This window comes from Microtus ochrogaster, linkage group LG2, assembly GCF_000317375.1.
Source record: "Microtus ochrogaster isolate Prairie Vole_2 linkage group LG2, MicOch1.0, whole genome shotgun sequence".
In the NCBI taxonomy this organism is placed as follows: Eukaryota; Metazoa; Chordata; class Mammalia; order Rodentia; family Cricetidae; genus Microtus; species Microtus ochrogaster.
This window is the reverse complement of record NC_022028.1, coordinates 458064-475270: the sequence shown is the minus strand read 5'-3', so window position 1 is coordinate 475270 and position 17207 is coordinate 458064. Positions and strand designations below refer to the sequence as shown.

At 46.7% G+C, this 17207-nt stretch overlaps 1 protein-coding gene across 1 annotated transcript in view; it reads left to right on the top strand.

Moving 5' to 3' along the window:
* Kif6 (kinesin family member 6) overlaps positions 1 to 17207 on the top strand; it is a 320310-nt gene that overhangs the window by 159684 nt on the left and 143419 nt on the right. The window contains exons 11-13 of the mRNA XM_026785828.1: positions 3748 to 3853; positions 4968 to 5103; positions 8156 to 8371. Coding sequence (XP_026641629.1) covers positions 3748 to 3853; positions 4968 to 5103; positions 8156 to 8371 — 458 coding nt within the window. The remainder of the gene's footprint in view (positions 1 to 3747; positions 3854 to 4967; positions 5104 to 8155; positions 8372 to 17207) is intronic.

The following is a 17207-nucleotide window of genomic DNA, read 5'->3' as shown; positions in this document are numbered from 1 at the left end:
GCATGTTCCCCTTCTGTATCGTGTTTACCGTGTTATCCTCAGCATGTTCCCCTTCTGTATCGTGTTTACCGTGTTATCCTTGGCATGTTCCCCTTCTGTATCGTGTTTACCATGTTATCCTCGGCGTGTTCTTCTGTATCTTGTTTACCGTGTTATCCTTGGCGTGTTCCCCTTCTGTATCATGTTTACCTGTGTTATCCTCAGCGTGTTCTTCTGTATCGTGTTTACCCGTGTTATCCTTGGCATGTTCTCCTTCTGTATCGTGTTTACCATGTTATCCTCGGCGTGTTCCCCTTCAGTATCTTGTTTACCGTGTTATCCTGGGCATGTTCTCCTTCTGTATCGTGTTTACCCGTGTGATCCTCGGCGTGTTCCCCTTCTGTATCGTGTTTACCGTGTTATCCTCGGCGTGTTCTCCTTCTGGATCGTGTTTACCGTGTTCTTCTGTATCGTGTTTACCCGTGTTACTCCTTTTATTAGTCTTGTGAGACGACTGAAAGCAAAGTTTTCATTATACGTAATTCCACCACTCATGACCACTTTTGATATCTTATGTATTTCATAACTTTGAGACTGGAGAGGGGGTTCCACAGCCAGGAGCAGTCACTGATGTATCATGAGGACCTGTGTTGGAGTCTGGGTGCTCATATCAGCTGACTCACAAATGCCTGTAACTCAGCCTCAAAGGCCCACACTCTTTTGGCTTCTGTGGTCACCCACACATATACATGCACACACAGACACACAAATAATTTTAAACATTTACAGTTAGCCCAAATGGCACTTTTGTATCTGTGGTTTTTCTTCATAATATTGTTTCTTAAGTATTCTCTGATTAAGTTCCCTGCTATTTTTTAGGAGAATAGAGAATGTGGTCGTTAAATGATGACTATTTTGATAATTTAGGTGTGTGTGTGTGTGTGTGTGTGTGTGTGTGTGTGAGAGAGAGAGAGAGAGAGAGAGAGAGAGAGAGGAAGAGAGAGAGAGAGAGAGAAAGGAGTGTAGTTGTATTTTTTTACTCTTTGCCCCCCCCCACCAGCTCCCAAATAACACATGGAGTCTTATTATTATTTATAAATGCCTGACCTTAGCTTGGCATATTTCTTTCCAGCTTTTCTTAAATTAATCCATTTACCTTTTGCCTCTGGGCTTTTATCTTTCTCTATTTCTGTATATCTTTTCTTTCCTTCTTATTCCATTTCTGGCTGGCCCTTAATATCTTTCTCTCCTTTTCTTCCCCTCTTCTTCCTTCTTCAGTTTATTCTCTCTGCCTAGCAGCCCCACCTATCGCTGTCCTGACTTGCTATTAGCTGTTCAGCTCCTTATTAGACCAATCAGGTGTTTTAGACAGGCAAAGTAACACAGCTCCACAGAGTTAAACAAATTCAACATAAAAGAATGCAACACATCTTTTCATCATTAGACAAATGTTCCGCAGCATAAACAAATGTAACACATCTTTAACTGATATTCCACAACACCCCTTACATGCTTTTGTCAGAGTGGTTCATCATAGCAACATACACATGCACACAAACTAAGAATGTAAAGGGGCCGGGCAGTGGTGGTGCACGCCTTTAATCCTAGCACTTGGGAGGCAGAAGCAGGCGGATCTCTGTGAGTTCAAGGCCAGCCTGGTCAAAAGAGCTAGTTCCGGGACAGGCTCCAAAGCTACAGAGAAATCATGTCTCGAGGAAAAAAAAAATGTGAAAGTGGAAACAGTCCTACATCTTAAGAAAATCCTCAAAGATTACAAGATAATGGTAGGTAGGTGGCTACTTCTGTAATCTCCGAAGGCTGAGGACGGAGGACTGGCATCAATTGGAAGCCAGTTTGGGCTACCTAGTGAATGTAAGGACGTGCTGGGTTATGATGGAAGGTTCTGTCTCAAGAAAACAAAAATAAGTCAGAAGAGAGAATTACAATATAAATTGTCTCATACTTGACAGCTAGCACATATGTTATAGCTGCAGGAAGAAATACAAACAAACGTAAGTCTACTCTGAGACAGAAATCATCGTATGCTGCTGTGTGGGGCCACTGGTAACAGCCAGGAAGGGAAGTGTGTCTGGAAGTGTGCACATGTTTTCTTCATGCCAGGAAGATATGAGGACTGCTCAGAGGCCTGCAGCTTAGGTTCTGACCGTCATCCCTCTGCCTTCTGCCTTCCTTTCTAAGGTCGCAACTCAACACAATGAGATGAATCCATTTCCTAACCTGTGTATTTGCACCGAGCACCTAATGCTGGGGGTGGGACACAAAGCATCAAGAATTATTTCATCGTTTTTGTCATCTGTGTGTGTTCATGTGTCTGCACATGCATAGAGGTGTATGCTCACATGTACATGAGCATGTATACGGAGACCGAAGGTCAATGTTTGCTATCTCCATGCTATATTTTGATACAGGGTCTCTCCCTGAACCTGGAGCTTGTCCATTCAGCTAGATGGACTAGCCAGCAAGCCCCAGGGGTTCACCTCTGTTATTTGCCCAGCACTGGGATTTACAGGCAAGCACCCCCACTTTTGACTTTTTACAGGGGTGTTGGAGTTCTGAATTTAGGCTTCTTGGTTGCATGATAAGCCCTCTGCTGACTGAAACCCAGCCCTGCTGTGATTCTCATGAGACCCTGTCAATTAGAGAATAGGACGGAATAGGCACATCCTCAGATTATAGAATACAGCAGGGGCAGGGGACACTGCCATCGAGTTTAGGACCAATAGGGTATAGGGTTGTCTGTTCTTCCCCTAAGGGGGATAGTTTTTATTTTTGATTTTTAGAATAAGGAGAACATGAAAATTATTGAAAGTGGAGAGAAGAGAGTCTGTGTGGAATAGTGATGAAGATGTTGGGGAAGCCCAGTGGGAGAGAGAGCCTTGAGAAGAAGGAAGAGTGTTCTCAGTTAGGGACAAAGGTGGAGAGAGAGCCTTGAGAAGAAGGAAGAGTGTTCTCAGTTAGGGACAGACATGGAGAGAGCCTGAGCCACCCAAGGCAGCACTATTGTCTGAGGAGGAGAGAAGGCACAGTGTGAGCCGCGGCTTGGCTTTCTCAGTCTGGGGAGAAGGCGCCTCACTGGTCCCAGGGGAAGTGTTCAGTGGCAGGCTTGGGGAGCAGGGGATATTGGAAGAACCACTGTGGATGCCACAGGTCCACCAGGAATGCTTGAAGGAGTGCTGCTGGGGGCGGCAACTAATATAGGAATTCTTTATTTTATACTTTAACAATGTGGCAGCTTGGAACACACAGACAAAAGGTTCTATGTGGCTAGAATGGGTAGGTTATAGAAATCAAATGACTCTTAAAATTTTCTATATATTTGTGTGTGTGTGTGTGCATTCGCATGAATGCACCCATGCATGTGGTGCCCTCAGGGGCCAGAAGAGGTCTTTGGATCCCCTAAGTTGGAGTCACAGGTGATTGTGAGCCACTAAACAGCACTGGGAACCTGACTCAGATGCTCTGGAAAGCAGTGAGCTCTCTTAACCACTGAGTCATCTCTCCAGCCCACAGGTAGGTTTTATATGGAAACCTGCATGTGAACATTCATTGGAAATTAGCCAAGTAAATGTATAGTTGCAGATTTCACTTTATCAGTATGCTTTCCCCCATCACTTTCACAGTCAAATAAAGAAGTGAATTCTAAGAAAATGCAGGCCCAGTATCCTGTGCTTCAAGTGTCCTGCTGCAGAGAAGCCATCAGGCCCCAGGTTTCTAGCTCGCCCTTCTCATGCATTGTGTGCTTTTTAGGCTGGAAAAACTGATAGCATCCTTTTTGGAAGACCAAGATCCAGAGAGTAGACTGGAAGTTGGCGCCGATATGCGTAAAATCCATCACTGTTTTCATCATTTTAAGGTAAATGTCAATGTTTCCTCCAGTCTCAGCCATGTCCTGCCATGCTCCAACTGCAATAAAACTCTTCCTGTTGACCAACTCTAGAAACACCAGGACCCAGCTTCACACATGCAGAAACCAGCCTGTGCGTCCAGCCAGGCTATGACTATTGCTGGGCAGCTGCAGGGACCGTATCGAGCTTTACAAATAAACTCTGGCCACGGGCTCCTGATTCCTTTGCCAGGAGTCTCCCTGTCCTGTGCCCAGAATATGTCTATGCTGAAACACACAAATGTGCACACACACATGAACACGAAATGTGAACACACACATTTTCAAACAGTTTAAAGAGGAGTGTGTTCAGTTTTTTTTCCAGTATTTTTATTTATCTGAATAACTAACTAATTTTCCTCAGCCTCTGGAGTTTTGTTTTTGTGATAGGGAGTGGGAATGTCACCAGCTTCCATGTGTAATATTGTACACTCTGCAAAGATACTGTAAGATAAGGGAACATTTTGTACCCTTTTCTGTAGAGATATAAACAGACATCTATCTAGCAGTAACAGAGCGGATGGGTTCTTCTGCCAAGTCCATTTGAGTGAAGCAATGACTTTATTAAGGTTACAGAGCACGTGTGTCATTGAAAGTCCCACCCCAGCATGGGTGATGACTCAGAAAAACTGCATAGCCTGAGTTCCTTTGCCACCTGCAGGCCACATTACAAGTCTCCCTCCAGTGACTGTCTTGGTAACCTTGGGGGAAGAACCTTCTGAGACTTATAAGTTTCAGGAGCTTCCTGTGCCTTGGAAGTTTTGTTTGCTTCTTGCTTTGCTTCCTGAGTCATGGAGCTTCCCTCCTCACTCTGGGAGGGAATGCTTCAATTTTGAATAAATTCACAACAAGGGGGAGGAGTCTAGAGGGGATACTATTTAAGGGGGTTTGGAAGTGAAAGTAGCTAAGGGAGAGGGAAATGGGAAAGGCAGGGAGAAGGGAAAACATATCCAGCCAATACGGTAACTACCTGAAAGGGAAGGGTAAGGGCAGACATGCGTGACCAGTGTGTGCTAGAACCAGCACAGCAGCAAAGAAACTTAGGATGTGGCCATGTTCAGTGGGCTCTTTCCCCAACTTGCAGAAGCTGTTGAATGACAAGGACAGCATGAAGAATACAGTCTCCTCCACAACCACACACCAAGCATGCCAAGAGCCATTGAAGGATGAAGAACATACAAAGCTCCGAGACCTGCTCAAGCAGAGGGACAATGAAATCAGTATCCTTTCTGGCTTGGAATCGGGGGAACATGTAGATTCCCCACTCCTGGCCCTGTGGTGTGCCTGCGTTCCTCAGTGTCCCAGCCTCTCCCAGCCTGCTTCACACTGATGTTACACCTGCAAACATCTGATGTTAGCATTTTAGCTTGGTTTTGTTGTTGTTGGTGGTGTGTGTGTGTGTGTGTGTGTGTTCACACCTGGAGAGGTCAAAGGATAATGACCTTTCTCCTTTTACTTCATGAAACCTGGGAATCTAACTGAGGTTGTCAAGTTCCTCTTGCCCAGCTGATCCGTCTCTCAAGCCTTGGTACAGTTGTTCTTACAAAGGTTTCAGCTCTTGCTAGTACCATACTGACTCTTAATACTAAATCTTGTTCAAATATATTTTGGTTGCTCTGTGGTGGGCTTTGTGTTTTGAGTCCAGAGTCAGTAAGTTAGCTGGTTATCTTTAGCCAGCTGACCAGACCCCATGTTAACCACAACCTCACAGTGGCCCAGAATTTGTGGCTGGTGTGTGGGTGAAACTCAAAAGATGGCTGAAAAAAAGATGGCATATGGCATTTAGTTTATGAGAAACAAAGAGTTGGCTTAGATGTGACTTTTTATTTAAAGGGCAGATTTCTTGTCCCGAGTCCCACATACAGATGTTCCCAAGTTAGGCAGTGAGTGAGCAAAGATTGAGTGCTCAAGACAGCATTGGTCTCGACTTCCAGAGGCAGTGTCTTCTGGGTGCTCAGGGCAGTGGCTGCTGGTGGGCCCAGGTGCAGACAGAAGCAATTACTGCTAAAGAGTCCCAGCTGGGCTGCTTAGACCTTAGGACTCTGGAAATTTCTTCAGTACTGTTACTTATTTTTACCTTTCAATCTTCTGTAGAAGATTTGACATTTTCATGACATATATAGTCTTTAAACACTCACAAGAAATAACTTGCCAAATTTTTATAAACATATTTTATTCATTTAAAAATTACTAAGTATAGCTGTTATGCAAAATACATAAAAAGTCTTTATCTACACAGGAGTTGGGGAGATGGCTGAGCAGTTAAAGCTTGCAGGAGCTGGAGACATAGGCCTGGATTCAGTCCCCAACACGGGGTTAGGGACCCACGAACAAATATCATGCTGTGTGTTCATGTTTCATACAATTTTTCAATGTGTAGAGGAACTAGAAAAATGCTTCAGCAGTTAAAAGCACTTGCTACTCTTCTAGGGGAACCAAGTTGATTTCCTACCACACACACCCAAGCACCCACATCAGGTGGTACACAATCACCTGTAGCTACAGTTCTAGGGCATCTGATGCCCTCTTCAGGACTTTGCAGACACCAGCACTCACACACACACACACACGTAACAAATACATACAGCACACACATACACGCACATCCACATAGAGAGAGGAGCTTACATAGGCACAAATAATCCACACAAAGGAAAACCAGTGGTAAAGAGGTAAAAACCAATCCAAACAATGTAGACGAGCTACCCCATTAGTTTCGGTGTCTAATTTTAGTTGAGTCTTAGCAGGCCCCATGTCAGAGTCAAGTCAGTCTTAGCTACTTTATCGCCCAGCCAGCAGCGGTGAGTCCAACTGCAGATTGCACCCCACGCACGCCCTTGTCTCCGAGTGCTGCCCACAGTGGTGTCGCCCTGCATTCCTTCCCTCTCTCTTACCCCATCCATCTCCAGGGACAGCTCAGGTCTGGCCCTAGCCCCGTCTGTGTTTTGTTTCTTTTCTTGGCCTTGATCCTAGACTGGAATCTTCCCCCTAAATACTCCTACCAACCACTCAATGCTCGCCAGGGCTTATGAACATCTACACACTGAGGAGGAAGGAAATGAGAGGTGGCAGCGAGGGACCAGTCCAGGCTGGCTCGCATGTGTTTATAAAGGAGTGAGACTGAACGAGAAACATACGTGCGCCAGCCTCCACCTCTTCACTGTGCTGGATCCTGTAGGCTGTTCACAGGGGCGATACCGGGTACTTCACACTTGGAGAAGTCAGGAGGTTCCTGCGCACCGAGACTTGGCTTCAGAACGGTGACATGAATGGAGAGAAAACCCGGGGAGAGGGCTCAGTGCATAAAACCACGAGTTCAACACCTGAAACAGACACGATGGGAAGCCAGGACACAGATGCTCTGAGAGGTCTGCCTCTGCGCAGGACATTCTAACAAGGCAAGCTAGGAAGCCACATAGAATATTATTCTAAGGGAGAACTGATTGGCCATCTAGAAATCAGCAAGATCTAGAAATCAACCTGAGGAAGAATATGGAAATCAGTTTGTTTCCATGTTACATGTTCAAAATCATGTGTAAACTGGGCTCCTCCTCCATCCTGCGTAGCGGTCTTCTCCCCTGTACTCTTCCCGTGTTTTCTAAGACTCCTGTGTGTGAGTGTGATGTGCACACGTGCTCTCCTGAATGCCAAAGGTTGATATCAGGTGTCTTTCTCCATCACTCTCCACCTCATATTTTGAGACAAGTCTCACTGAACTTGGAGATAGCCATTTTGCCTGGTCAGTGACCAGAAAGCCTCGGGTGTAGGCCTTTCCCCATCCCCCTGTACAGGGGAGCATCTGCACCCTCTTTGCCAGCCTTCTGCGGGGTTCCTGAAGATGGTCTCGTGTAGCTTAGGATGTCTCCAAAGTCATTAAGTTGGCAAAGCTGGCCTTGAACTTCTGATCTTCCAGCCCAGAGTGTTGGTTAGACTTGATGTGGTGCTCAGAACGACTCAGGGCTTTCTGCATGCTGGACAAGCAGTCCGCCAAGTGCCTGCACCCCCAGGTTCCCTTCTACTTGTCCACACAAGCCTTACCCAGCATTTCAACGACCTTTCAGTTGGATAGTTTTGTTGTGCCACCGTGAAAGGCTGGTTCCCTCCTAAGCCGCCCACCTCTGCACACGCAGATCCAAGGAGTTGCTGTCCTCCTGTGGCCAGCCGATCCAAAGTGGTTGCAATTGTCTGGTTGGGGATAGAAATTTATTTTTGAATTTTTGTCTGATCATGATCACCTCTTAGGAGTGACTAAATCCTTAAATCAGATTTCAGATATCCTGGTCAACATGTTAAAAAAGGAAAAGAAGAAAACTCAGGATGCTCTCCTCTTATCGTACATGGAGAAGAGTGACGCTAGGTTGCCCCGGAACTCACCCTTCATTCCTGGGAGCCCAGCAGCTCAGAGCACCTCAGTGCCCTCAGCCCCGAGCCAGGCCCAGGACCTCAGCATCTGCAGGCACAGATCCAGTTTGCTCCACAGAAAAACAGGTGGGTTCCCTATACTCCCAGCGTTCTTCATCACCCGCGATGGATTTCCACACCACATCCTGTCGTCTAAACCGTGCAAAGGCCAAGTTTCTGTCGATGTGTTTGTTAGAATTACTTGTTTACAAGTGAAGTGCCTGTTTCCAAGATTCGCGAGTGAATGGGCGAGAATCAACAAGTGTATCATAGTGGACTGTGATGTGGTGTGGGTGTGGAGGCACAGGGGTCTAGGCACGAGTAGAGATGTCAGCTTCGGCCGAGGGACGGGAAGAAGCCCCTTCCTGTGACAGGGAAGGAAGAATGAGATCCACGTTGTGGCACCATGTGATGATGCTATGGAAACCCATGTAAGCTGTCCACAGCCAAGTGACAAAACTGTGAGATCATAAGATCTCACAGGGTTGGGCTCATCCACAGACACATTTTCCATCTCTAGCATTTGATGGAGATGTTGGTACAGCTGCTAAAATCTCACTAGAAGTCTGGGCTTCCTTTTGTGCACTGGCTGTTTGTAGACCGCCATGTCATGGAGTCCATGACTGACTTGGACTCTAGGAGTCTGAAGTACGGTGCAGAGGGACAGGAAGCACACCCTATTAGCCATGGAAGATAGCATTTCCGGTGTACATATTAGCTAGGAGGGACCACCTGGCATGGGAAACTCTCTGAGGCATCTGGTCTGGTCTCATTTGCAAGCCTGGTGGCATGTCAGCTAGCTTTATTTGTCAACTTGCTACAACTTAGAATGACCTGGAATGACCTCAAATTCTCAGGTGAGAACTTGTCTACATTGGGTTGGCCTATACTGTAGGCCTGTATTGTATTCCTATGGACTGTCTAGAGTAGCTGTGAGGGCTTGTTTCCAGTGTGTGCTCCCTCAGTTATACAGAGCTGTATTTTGGAAGTGGGAGGACTGGTCCCGAGCATGGAGAACGCTGTTCTTGGTCTGCGTCCTGGACTGCTGAAGAGTGAAGAAGGGTATCTGAGTGAGCGAGCAAGGATCCCCACATTTGTCTTCCTGCTCCTGCCTGTGGGGGTAACATTTTATGTGCCTGCCTTGACTTCCCCACAGTAACGAGCTGGAATTGTTAAGAAATAAACTCCTTGCCCTGTGTTGCTTTGATCAAAATATTTCATTACAACAGAAATGAAAGCAGAACCGGCGGTGGTGGCGCACGCCTTTAATCCCAGCACTAAGGAAGCAGAGGCAGGTGGATCTCTGTGAGTCTGAGGCCAGCCTGGTCTACAGAGCGAGTTCTAGGACAGTCATAAAGCTACACAGAGAAACCCTGTCTCATAAAAAAAAGAAGGAAGGAAGGAAGGAAGGAAGGAAGGAAGGAAGGAAGGAAGGAAGGAAGGAAGGAAAGAAAAGAAAACAGACTAGGCTTTCTAAGCAGAGCACCTTAGTTACTGGAAACAGCATCCAGTAACAGGACTCTGTGATCCCTGACTCCTGCATCTGTTATATCCACATCACCTTGCCTCAGTTAGTTCTTCCACAACACAGCAGCATGGATTCCAAACCCCAGGGAAGCAAAGATGTGTTTATACTGCTGATGGCAGGGAAAGAAGAACAGCAAGGGTTGCTGATTCCTCTCCGGCACTGATTTCCACACAGCCCTGCTCCATTCTATTACAAACTGCAGCTGGCTGGGATAGATGGGGGCAGGACCTGGGCTGGTGAATTCTTTCACTGGCCAGTCCATTCTGCATGTATTTGTGGAGCACAGAGTTTATGAAATTATGCACTGTAATGTATTTATTGTGTGTGGTTATAGATACGGGCATGTGTTGTCATAGGCTGCATGTGCAGGTCAGACAACAATGTTTGAGCATCCAGGGTCTCTCCTTGAACCGTTTAGCTCCTCTGATTGGCCTAGGTCATCCTGCAGGCCCCCGTCTCCACTTCATTGTCTTGCTGATCCAAGCACACACATTATTATAAACAAGGTTTGTACCACCCTTGTATATACCAGTTACTACTCTAAAGTCTCACTTTGAATTAACTCATTTAATCATTATCCTGTGGCTTAGGTTTGGTTTTTTTCTCAAGTTGCAGGTGAGGACACGTATAGACCTTAGAATACTTAGAGACCAAGAGAGCAGTCATTGAGGGAACACATACTAGGATCATGTCAGAGAAAACCAGAACGATCCAGAGGGTTGCCAGGCTCGTGTGTGGGTGGGGAGACTAATCCAATGAGAGGAACCCGTTGTTTGAGTATTTGCCAAGCCCTCCTGTGGGCGCTCGACAAACATAAGAGCGGGTGCTGAGACCCATGGGCAGTTTAAAATTCCCAAGACTGTGCCAGAGTTTGGAGATGCTAAGAGAGGGACAGGCATCTTGGGTGCTAAGGAGGTGGAGTACACAGGGCTTGGTAGCACTTAGGCTGTGGGAAGTCAGAGTGAGGTGAACCCCCAGGTCTCTGAGTGGCTGGCGATGATCTCTGCAGATGTGAGAAATGAGAACCGTCTCCCTGGTCCTACAGTTGTGGAAGTTTGGGCCATTGTGGATGCATGTGAGCAGCTCCACCACTGGGGCCCAGAAACAGTGTGCAGAGCTTGGCACTGGCGCTTGCTTGCTGCTTATTTTGAGCCACAGGACACTGGGAAGCGCAGAAAAAATTTCTCTTCCTGACCTTATCCTGTCTTTCATTCTCCTACTTCCCCCCCCCCCCTTCAAGGCAGGCATAGAATCCCGAACCCCTCTCTCCAAGCGCAACTCACGAAACTTAGAAATCGTCTCCTGACTACCCATGTAAGAGCTGGCCGGAAAGGTTCTCTGGTTTACCTTGACTGCCTTGATCAAAAGACCTCTGAGGGAGGGTCAGAGGGAGGGTCTGGGGGAGGGTCAGCGGGAGGGTCTGTCCTCCACCCTGAAAGGAATGCCACAAAGACAGGCCAAGACAATGTGGGCACGCACTGCTGAGTTTCCTTACCCAGCCTGCTACATCAGGTCATCTCTTTGGCCCCGCCCTCAGACCTAAACATGAACATAACCAGTTTTCCCAGGGTCTTTGTGTCTAGGTCTTCCTCCTGAAGACTCCCGGACCACATAAAAGCAGTCTTAACTAAATCTGCTGTGCCACTCTACTCTATGCTCAGTCAGAGGGGAGTCACTGATGGCCCATATGACAGGTGACAAAGGTGCCTCATCACCTGCCCTACACCGCTCAAGCTAAAGGGTACTACTTTTAATGTCCACGGCGGAACATCTCTGATTTCTGAATGGTCATATTCACCATCTGAGCCTAGTTGTAGGCCTGACTTCTGGAATGTCTGTTTCTTCTTTCTCCACCACCTCCCTTCTGGGAACGCTCCCCCCTTCCCTTATCATTACAATTGTCTTGTCCAGGGCCTCCTCCTCCCTTCATCTTGCCATTGATAGGTCTTGTTTGGAAACAAATCAAGTTTACTTGAATTGAAAATTGCTGGAAAACGCCACGGCAATTGTTTTCAAGGTCCAAGAATAAATGAGGTCAAAGCCTTGGAGAGGCCTCCCGTCCAAGTGCTCTCGAGCCGTCTTTACTGCCCTCGCTGGAGTTCCAGGAGATCTGAACATGGGAGCAAGCCGACAAATGGACTGACAATGATCTAACCATCTGGGGAAGGGTTTGCAGGGGAACCGGCTTTATTGTCTGGCAGAGACTACAAATAGGAATGAAAATTGTGGGGGAATCAGAGCCATGGAACGCCAGGTAATGGGATCCTTGATTATGTCTCAGATCCTGGGAGCCGATTAGACGTTTATGACCAGAGCGGCTTATATAGGAACAGTTTATGTAAACTAGAGCGATCAGCTTGATCTTTTGGAAGTTTTTCTGTCTTGGGAAGGTGTTTTCATTTCTATTAACCATCCAGAGCTGTTTTAATGCACTGTCTCTGAGACTGTGCTAAAAGTGCGTTCCCTTTCTTCCAGCCCCTCTGATTTATGCTGCACGTGAGCGCCTTTGAATTAGAAAGTGGGGCTGAATTTATGGTTCACTGGAGAGACCTGAAGTTCAAGCTGCAGGCCAGGTGGAAACGAGCAGACTTTGGGATTTTCAGTTGTTGATATGGAAACTAAATGTCCATTGTGGTTTCCATTATAGATAGGATTTGTTTAGACTCACTTTGGAAAGTCCCACTGTTCTTTTGGTGGGGCTGGCAATGTGGCTCTGTTGGTAGAGTGCTGGCCTGGTGTGCACAGAGCCCTGGTTTCCATCGGCAACACTTCATAAAACCAATTGTGTGGGGTTAGGGATAAAGAGATGGCTCAGTGGTTAAGGACTTGTGTTGCTCTCCCAGAGGTCCTGAGTTCAATTCCTAGTGCTCACATGGCGTCACATGACAGCTTACAACTCTAACTCCAGCAGCAAGCCAGACACTGCAGCATACATCTGTTACCCCAGCACTGTGGGGGCAGAGGAGCTCGCGGAGCAGCCAGCCTCGCCGAATGAGTGAGCTGTAGGTTCAGCAAGAATCCTGTCAATAATAATAATAATAATGATAATAATAATAATAGGTGGAGGAGCTGGAGAGATGGCTCAGGAGTTAAGAGGTTTGGTTCACAGCACTCTCTCTGGGCAGCTCATAACCCCAATGTCAGGTTCTAGGACTCTTCTAGCCTGTAGGGGAACCACAGGCACAAACCAGATTGCTTTCCTAGGCCAAAACCTACTGCTTATCAGTCTGGCTGTATCTAGCCCTCCACTAAGTTAGGAAGAAAAGATCCAGGAGAGACAAAACCCACCTTCATGCTTATCAGAGAAAATGCATTTTTGCAGAGCCCAGGGCAGTTCGGTCCAGGAATGCCCTGCACACTTTCTTGGAGAAAATGTGTCTTTTGAACCTTTATTTGGAAGGCCTGCAGAAAAGATGAGTAACCGAGACCTGAAAATGAAAGCCAGGTGGAGAAAGATGTGGGGATGCATACACAGATGTCTGCTCTGAGGCCCCTGCACCCCCAAACTTTAACCTAGTGTCTCTGTGACCCCAGTGAGGTCCTCAAATGTATAGAATGAGCAGTTTTACTTTCTGAAGAAGCACTCTGGCCTGGTGGGAATGAGTTTCTGATGTTTGGCTAGCTGCAGTGGACAGCATGCGCTCTCGGGTACTCTGTCCAGTTACCTTCGCCAGCCTGACACGGACGAGGGTCGTCTGCGAAGATGAGCCTGCTGCCCATCAGATTAGCCTGTGGGCATTTTGTTGATTAATGACTGATGGCGGAAGGCCCAGCCACTGTGGGTGGGCCCAGCTCCTGGGTACCTGGTGCTGAGTTCTATATGACATCACCATCTGTAAGCACCTGTGGTGCTTTCAGTCCAGTCGGAGGGATACAGAAGTGGGTAGAACTGTCATTCCGTGAGGTGAGAGTTTAAGGAAAAGGACCTGCACGGTTCCTCAAAAGTAGTTCAGGGCTAGGAGATGGGTTTTTGGTAAAGTGCTTGGTACAAGGGCCTGAGTTCAATCCCCAGGTCTCTCATTTTAAAAAAATGAGGGGAAGGGAGACAGAGGTAGGAGGGAGAATCCAACAGCTGTCTGAGGGATGGGCTACTGGCCTGGACTCATTTCTGCAATGGTGGCAATAGCTTTGTAGGTTCACAGATGTGTCCTGTTGCTCAGATAGAACTTTACAAAACTGGTTCCGTGGTCCCCTAAATTGCAGGGCGTGTGTCTCTTCTGCTGAGAGGCCTCCACAGGTTACCCTGGAGGTAATATACAGTTACTAAAGCTGGAGAAATGGAGACACAGGGGAATTCTTCCATGGCTCTGCTGTATAGGCTTGGGCAGGGAGCTGGGGGCTTAGACTCCCTAACCAGCCCTTATTCTCTCCCTTCCCTTGAGGGAGGGTCCTGAAAGTCCGTCCTCTGACGAGGTACAATAATTACATCAAATGCCGGCACCTGGCTTCCCCTGGAGTTTGAGGAATCCATCAGCATCCTCTTTATCAAATTGGATTCTCTGGAATTTATACCAACAAACATGTAAATGCTTTTGTTGGTGTGATCTGTATTTTGGGAACCAAGAAACAGACCTGAATTTAGTTTCCAGCATAAAACGTGATGATGATAAAGCATCCCTCAACTGAGCCAGTTATGGTGAAACACACCTTTAATCCCAGCACTCCAGAAACAGAAGCAGGTGCATCTCCGAGTTGGAAGTCTGGTCAATATAGTGAGTTCCAGGCCAGCCAAGACTCCATAATGAGACTGTCTCAAAAACCCCAGGAAAACCACAAATCCCATCTCTCAGTCGCTCTAACATCACAGCCAGAATTTGTCACTCTGCTCCTATGATGTCAGGCTGAGGTGGCTGACACTCTTAGGGCTGTGCTACTATTTATCACACAGAATATGTGTGGGAAAGACCTGTCTGTACTCTGTGTGGAGTGTCACGGTCAGGAAACCCTCTATTTCTGTCACACTGCTTTGTACTTTCTGAGTTCCTGATTGTCAGCAGTGGGACCTGGTGGACTATGCTTCCATGTCTGTGACATTCTTTGCAGTGATTATTTTGTATCCTTTGATGAATGGAGATGTCTCAAATGTTTTAAGGTTCATCAGATAGAAGCAAAAAACATCCAGCTAGATTTGAACTTCTTCTGCTAAGTGTTTAAAACTTTGAGTAGATCCCATGCAATATTGCAATATTTGGGATATACTTCTGCTAAGAAACATATTCACTGATTATTTGAAATTCTAACTAACCTAACTTCTTCCCCAAATCCCTACTCCTGGCTCAGATCTTTGCAGTGTTGCCCCATTTCAGGAATTCATTGGCCATCTGTAACGGATCACTGCTTGGGGCTCAGTGCCATGTTTGCCTAGCATGTACAATGCTATGGGTTCAATTCCTAGAACCAAACCAAAGCACCCGCTCCAGAGAACAAATAAGGATGTCTGTGTAGTGGATTAGTGTACAAATCTCTGTGGAGTTCTTTTTCAGAGTGATTAGTTAGAGTCGACGCTCACGTCGTGTTAGCACCAAGTGCTACAGCTTCTGGTCTTTCTTCTCTATGTCCAGCCCAGCATGATTCCAATTTTCTTAAACAGAAAAACAAGCAGACAAAAACTCAAACAAACAAACAAAACAATCAGATTCTAGCACCTAACACTTCTCAAAGTTTTCTCTTTAAGTAAGTGGCGGCCTCCCACAGGCTACGGGCTACTACACTCTGTTGCACACTGAGAAAGCGTGTGATGTGCTGTTGGCCCTGGGGAACGTTGCTGAATACAAAACTTGTCTCTTTGCACCTGTTTATGCAGCTTCATAAGCTGAGGATCAGCATCTAGCCTCTGCTAGGCACAAAGGAACCAGGACCCAAACTGCTCAATTAGGCTGACCCTAATACTGGCTTAATCTAGGCATGATGTATTCCCTATCGTGTGAGGGCCTTTCTAGAGCTAAGCCTTTTTGCTATTAATATTTTTGTAACTTTAATAACCAAGGCTATAACTGATACCATGATTGATAATGCATCCCACCGCAATGGAAGAAGTTTCTCAGGGCCGGGCATGGTGGTGCACGCCTTTAATCCCAGCACTCGGGAGGCAGAGGCAGGCAGATCTCTGTGAGTTCGAGACCAGCCTGGTCTTCAGAGCTAGTTCCAGGACAGGCTCCAAAGCCACAGAGAAACCCTGTCTCGAAGCCCCTGCCCCCCCCCAAATGGAAGTTTCTCAGGTGCCTCGAAGCACCCCAAAGCTGCCCAGTGAGTGTCAGTATTGTTTGTGTTCTGTGCTCCACGGACATACCGTCTGAGCATGCAATTGCTTAGGAGCTTCCTGAGCAGCTCCCAGACTCAAATGCCTTAGAGAAGTTAGCAGATGCAGCGAAAGCAGGGTGCTCACAGACACAGACCATTCTCTCTCCTGCTAAAATCCGATTTTGAGCTATCCTGAGTCTTTGGGGCGGAAGGTTCATTTTAGTATTCGTGCCATCAACACATTTGCGTATCTCTTTTTAGGAGTTTCCTATAGTTTTTAAAGAATTATTTAAAGCGTACGGTTTTGTGCATGCCTTCTGTGGGTGTATGCATGTGAGTGCACATGTCTGAGGGGAGCTGGAGTACACATGCTCAGGAACCCTCTGGAGCTGGAGTTACAGGCAGTTGTGAACTTCCTGATGTGGGCGCTGGGAATAGAACTCATGTCCTCGGCAAGAGCAATGTGTGTTGAGCCATCTCTCCAGCTCCAGGAGCTTCATTTTCATAAACGCTGAACATTTACCAATTGCACAAAGTTGCGGTGATATTGTGTGAGACTGTAGTGGCCTCTCATCTATAAATTCAACCTAACCAGGTGATAGGCAGCGGCCATCTGCAGCACCATCTGGAGAGGCGATCTTAACAATTTACCTAACCCTTCATGGCCACTTACCGTGCAGTAACAGAACTGAGGGATAATCCCTGCCTGGATTTTGAGTATATGAATGTTTTGTTCATACTAATCTGTTTTAGTGTTCACAAGTTAACACCTAAGCAATTCTCTTCATAAGGCTATACAAATATTTCGAGTCCTGTGTCTCCCATATTGCTTTCCTCCATATAACAATAAAAGTTACCATTTCATTTTACAATCTGATATAACCTGAGGAAGAGCAAGCTTAACCATTAGCTTGCAATGAGATAATAGCAAGCCTAAATCACTTCAATCACTGCTGAGCAAGAATACCACAGACACGTAATGCATACCTCCCACACATCCACAGCACATGCGTGCACACCAGCTCTTCCACCTTGCTATGTCCTTCTCCTGCACCCTTTCTCTTCTGTGTCTTCTCCCGCATCCTGTCCTCTTCTGTGTCTTCTCCCGCATCCAGTTCTCTTCTGTGTCTTCTCCCGCATCCAGTCCTCTTCCGT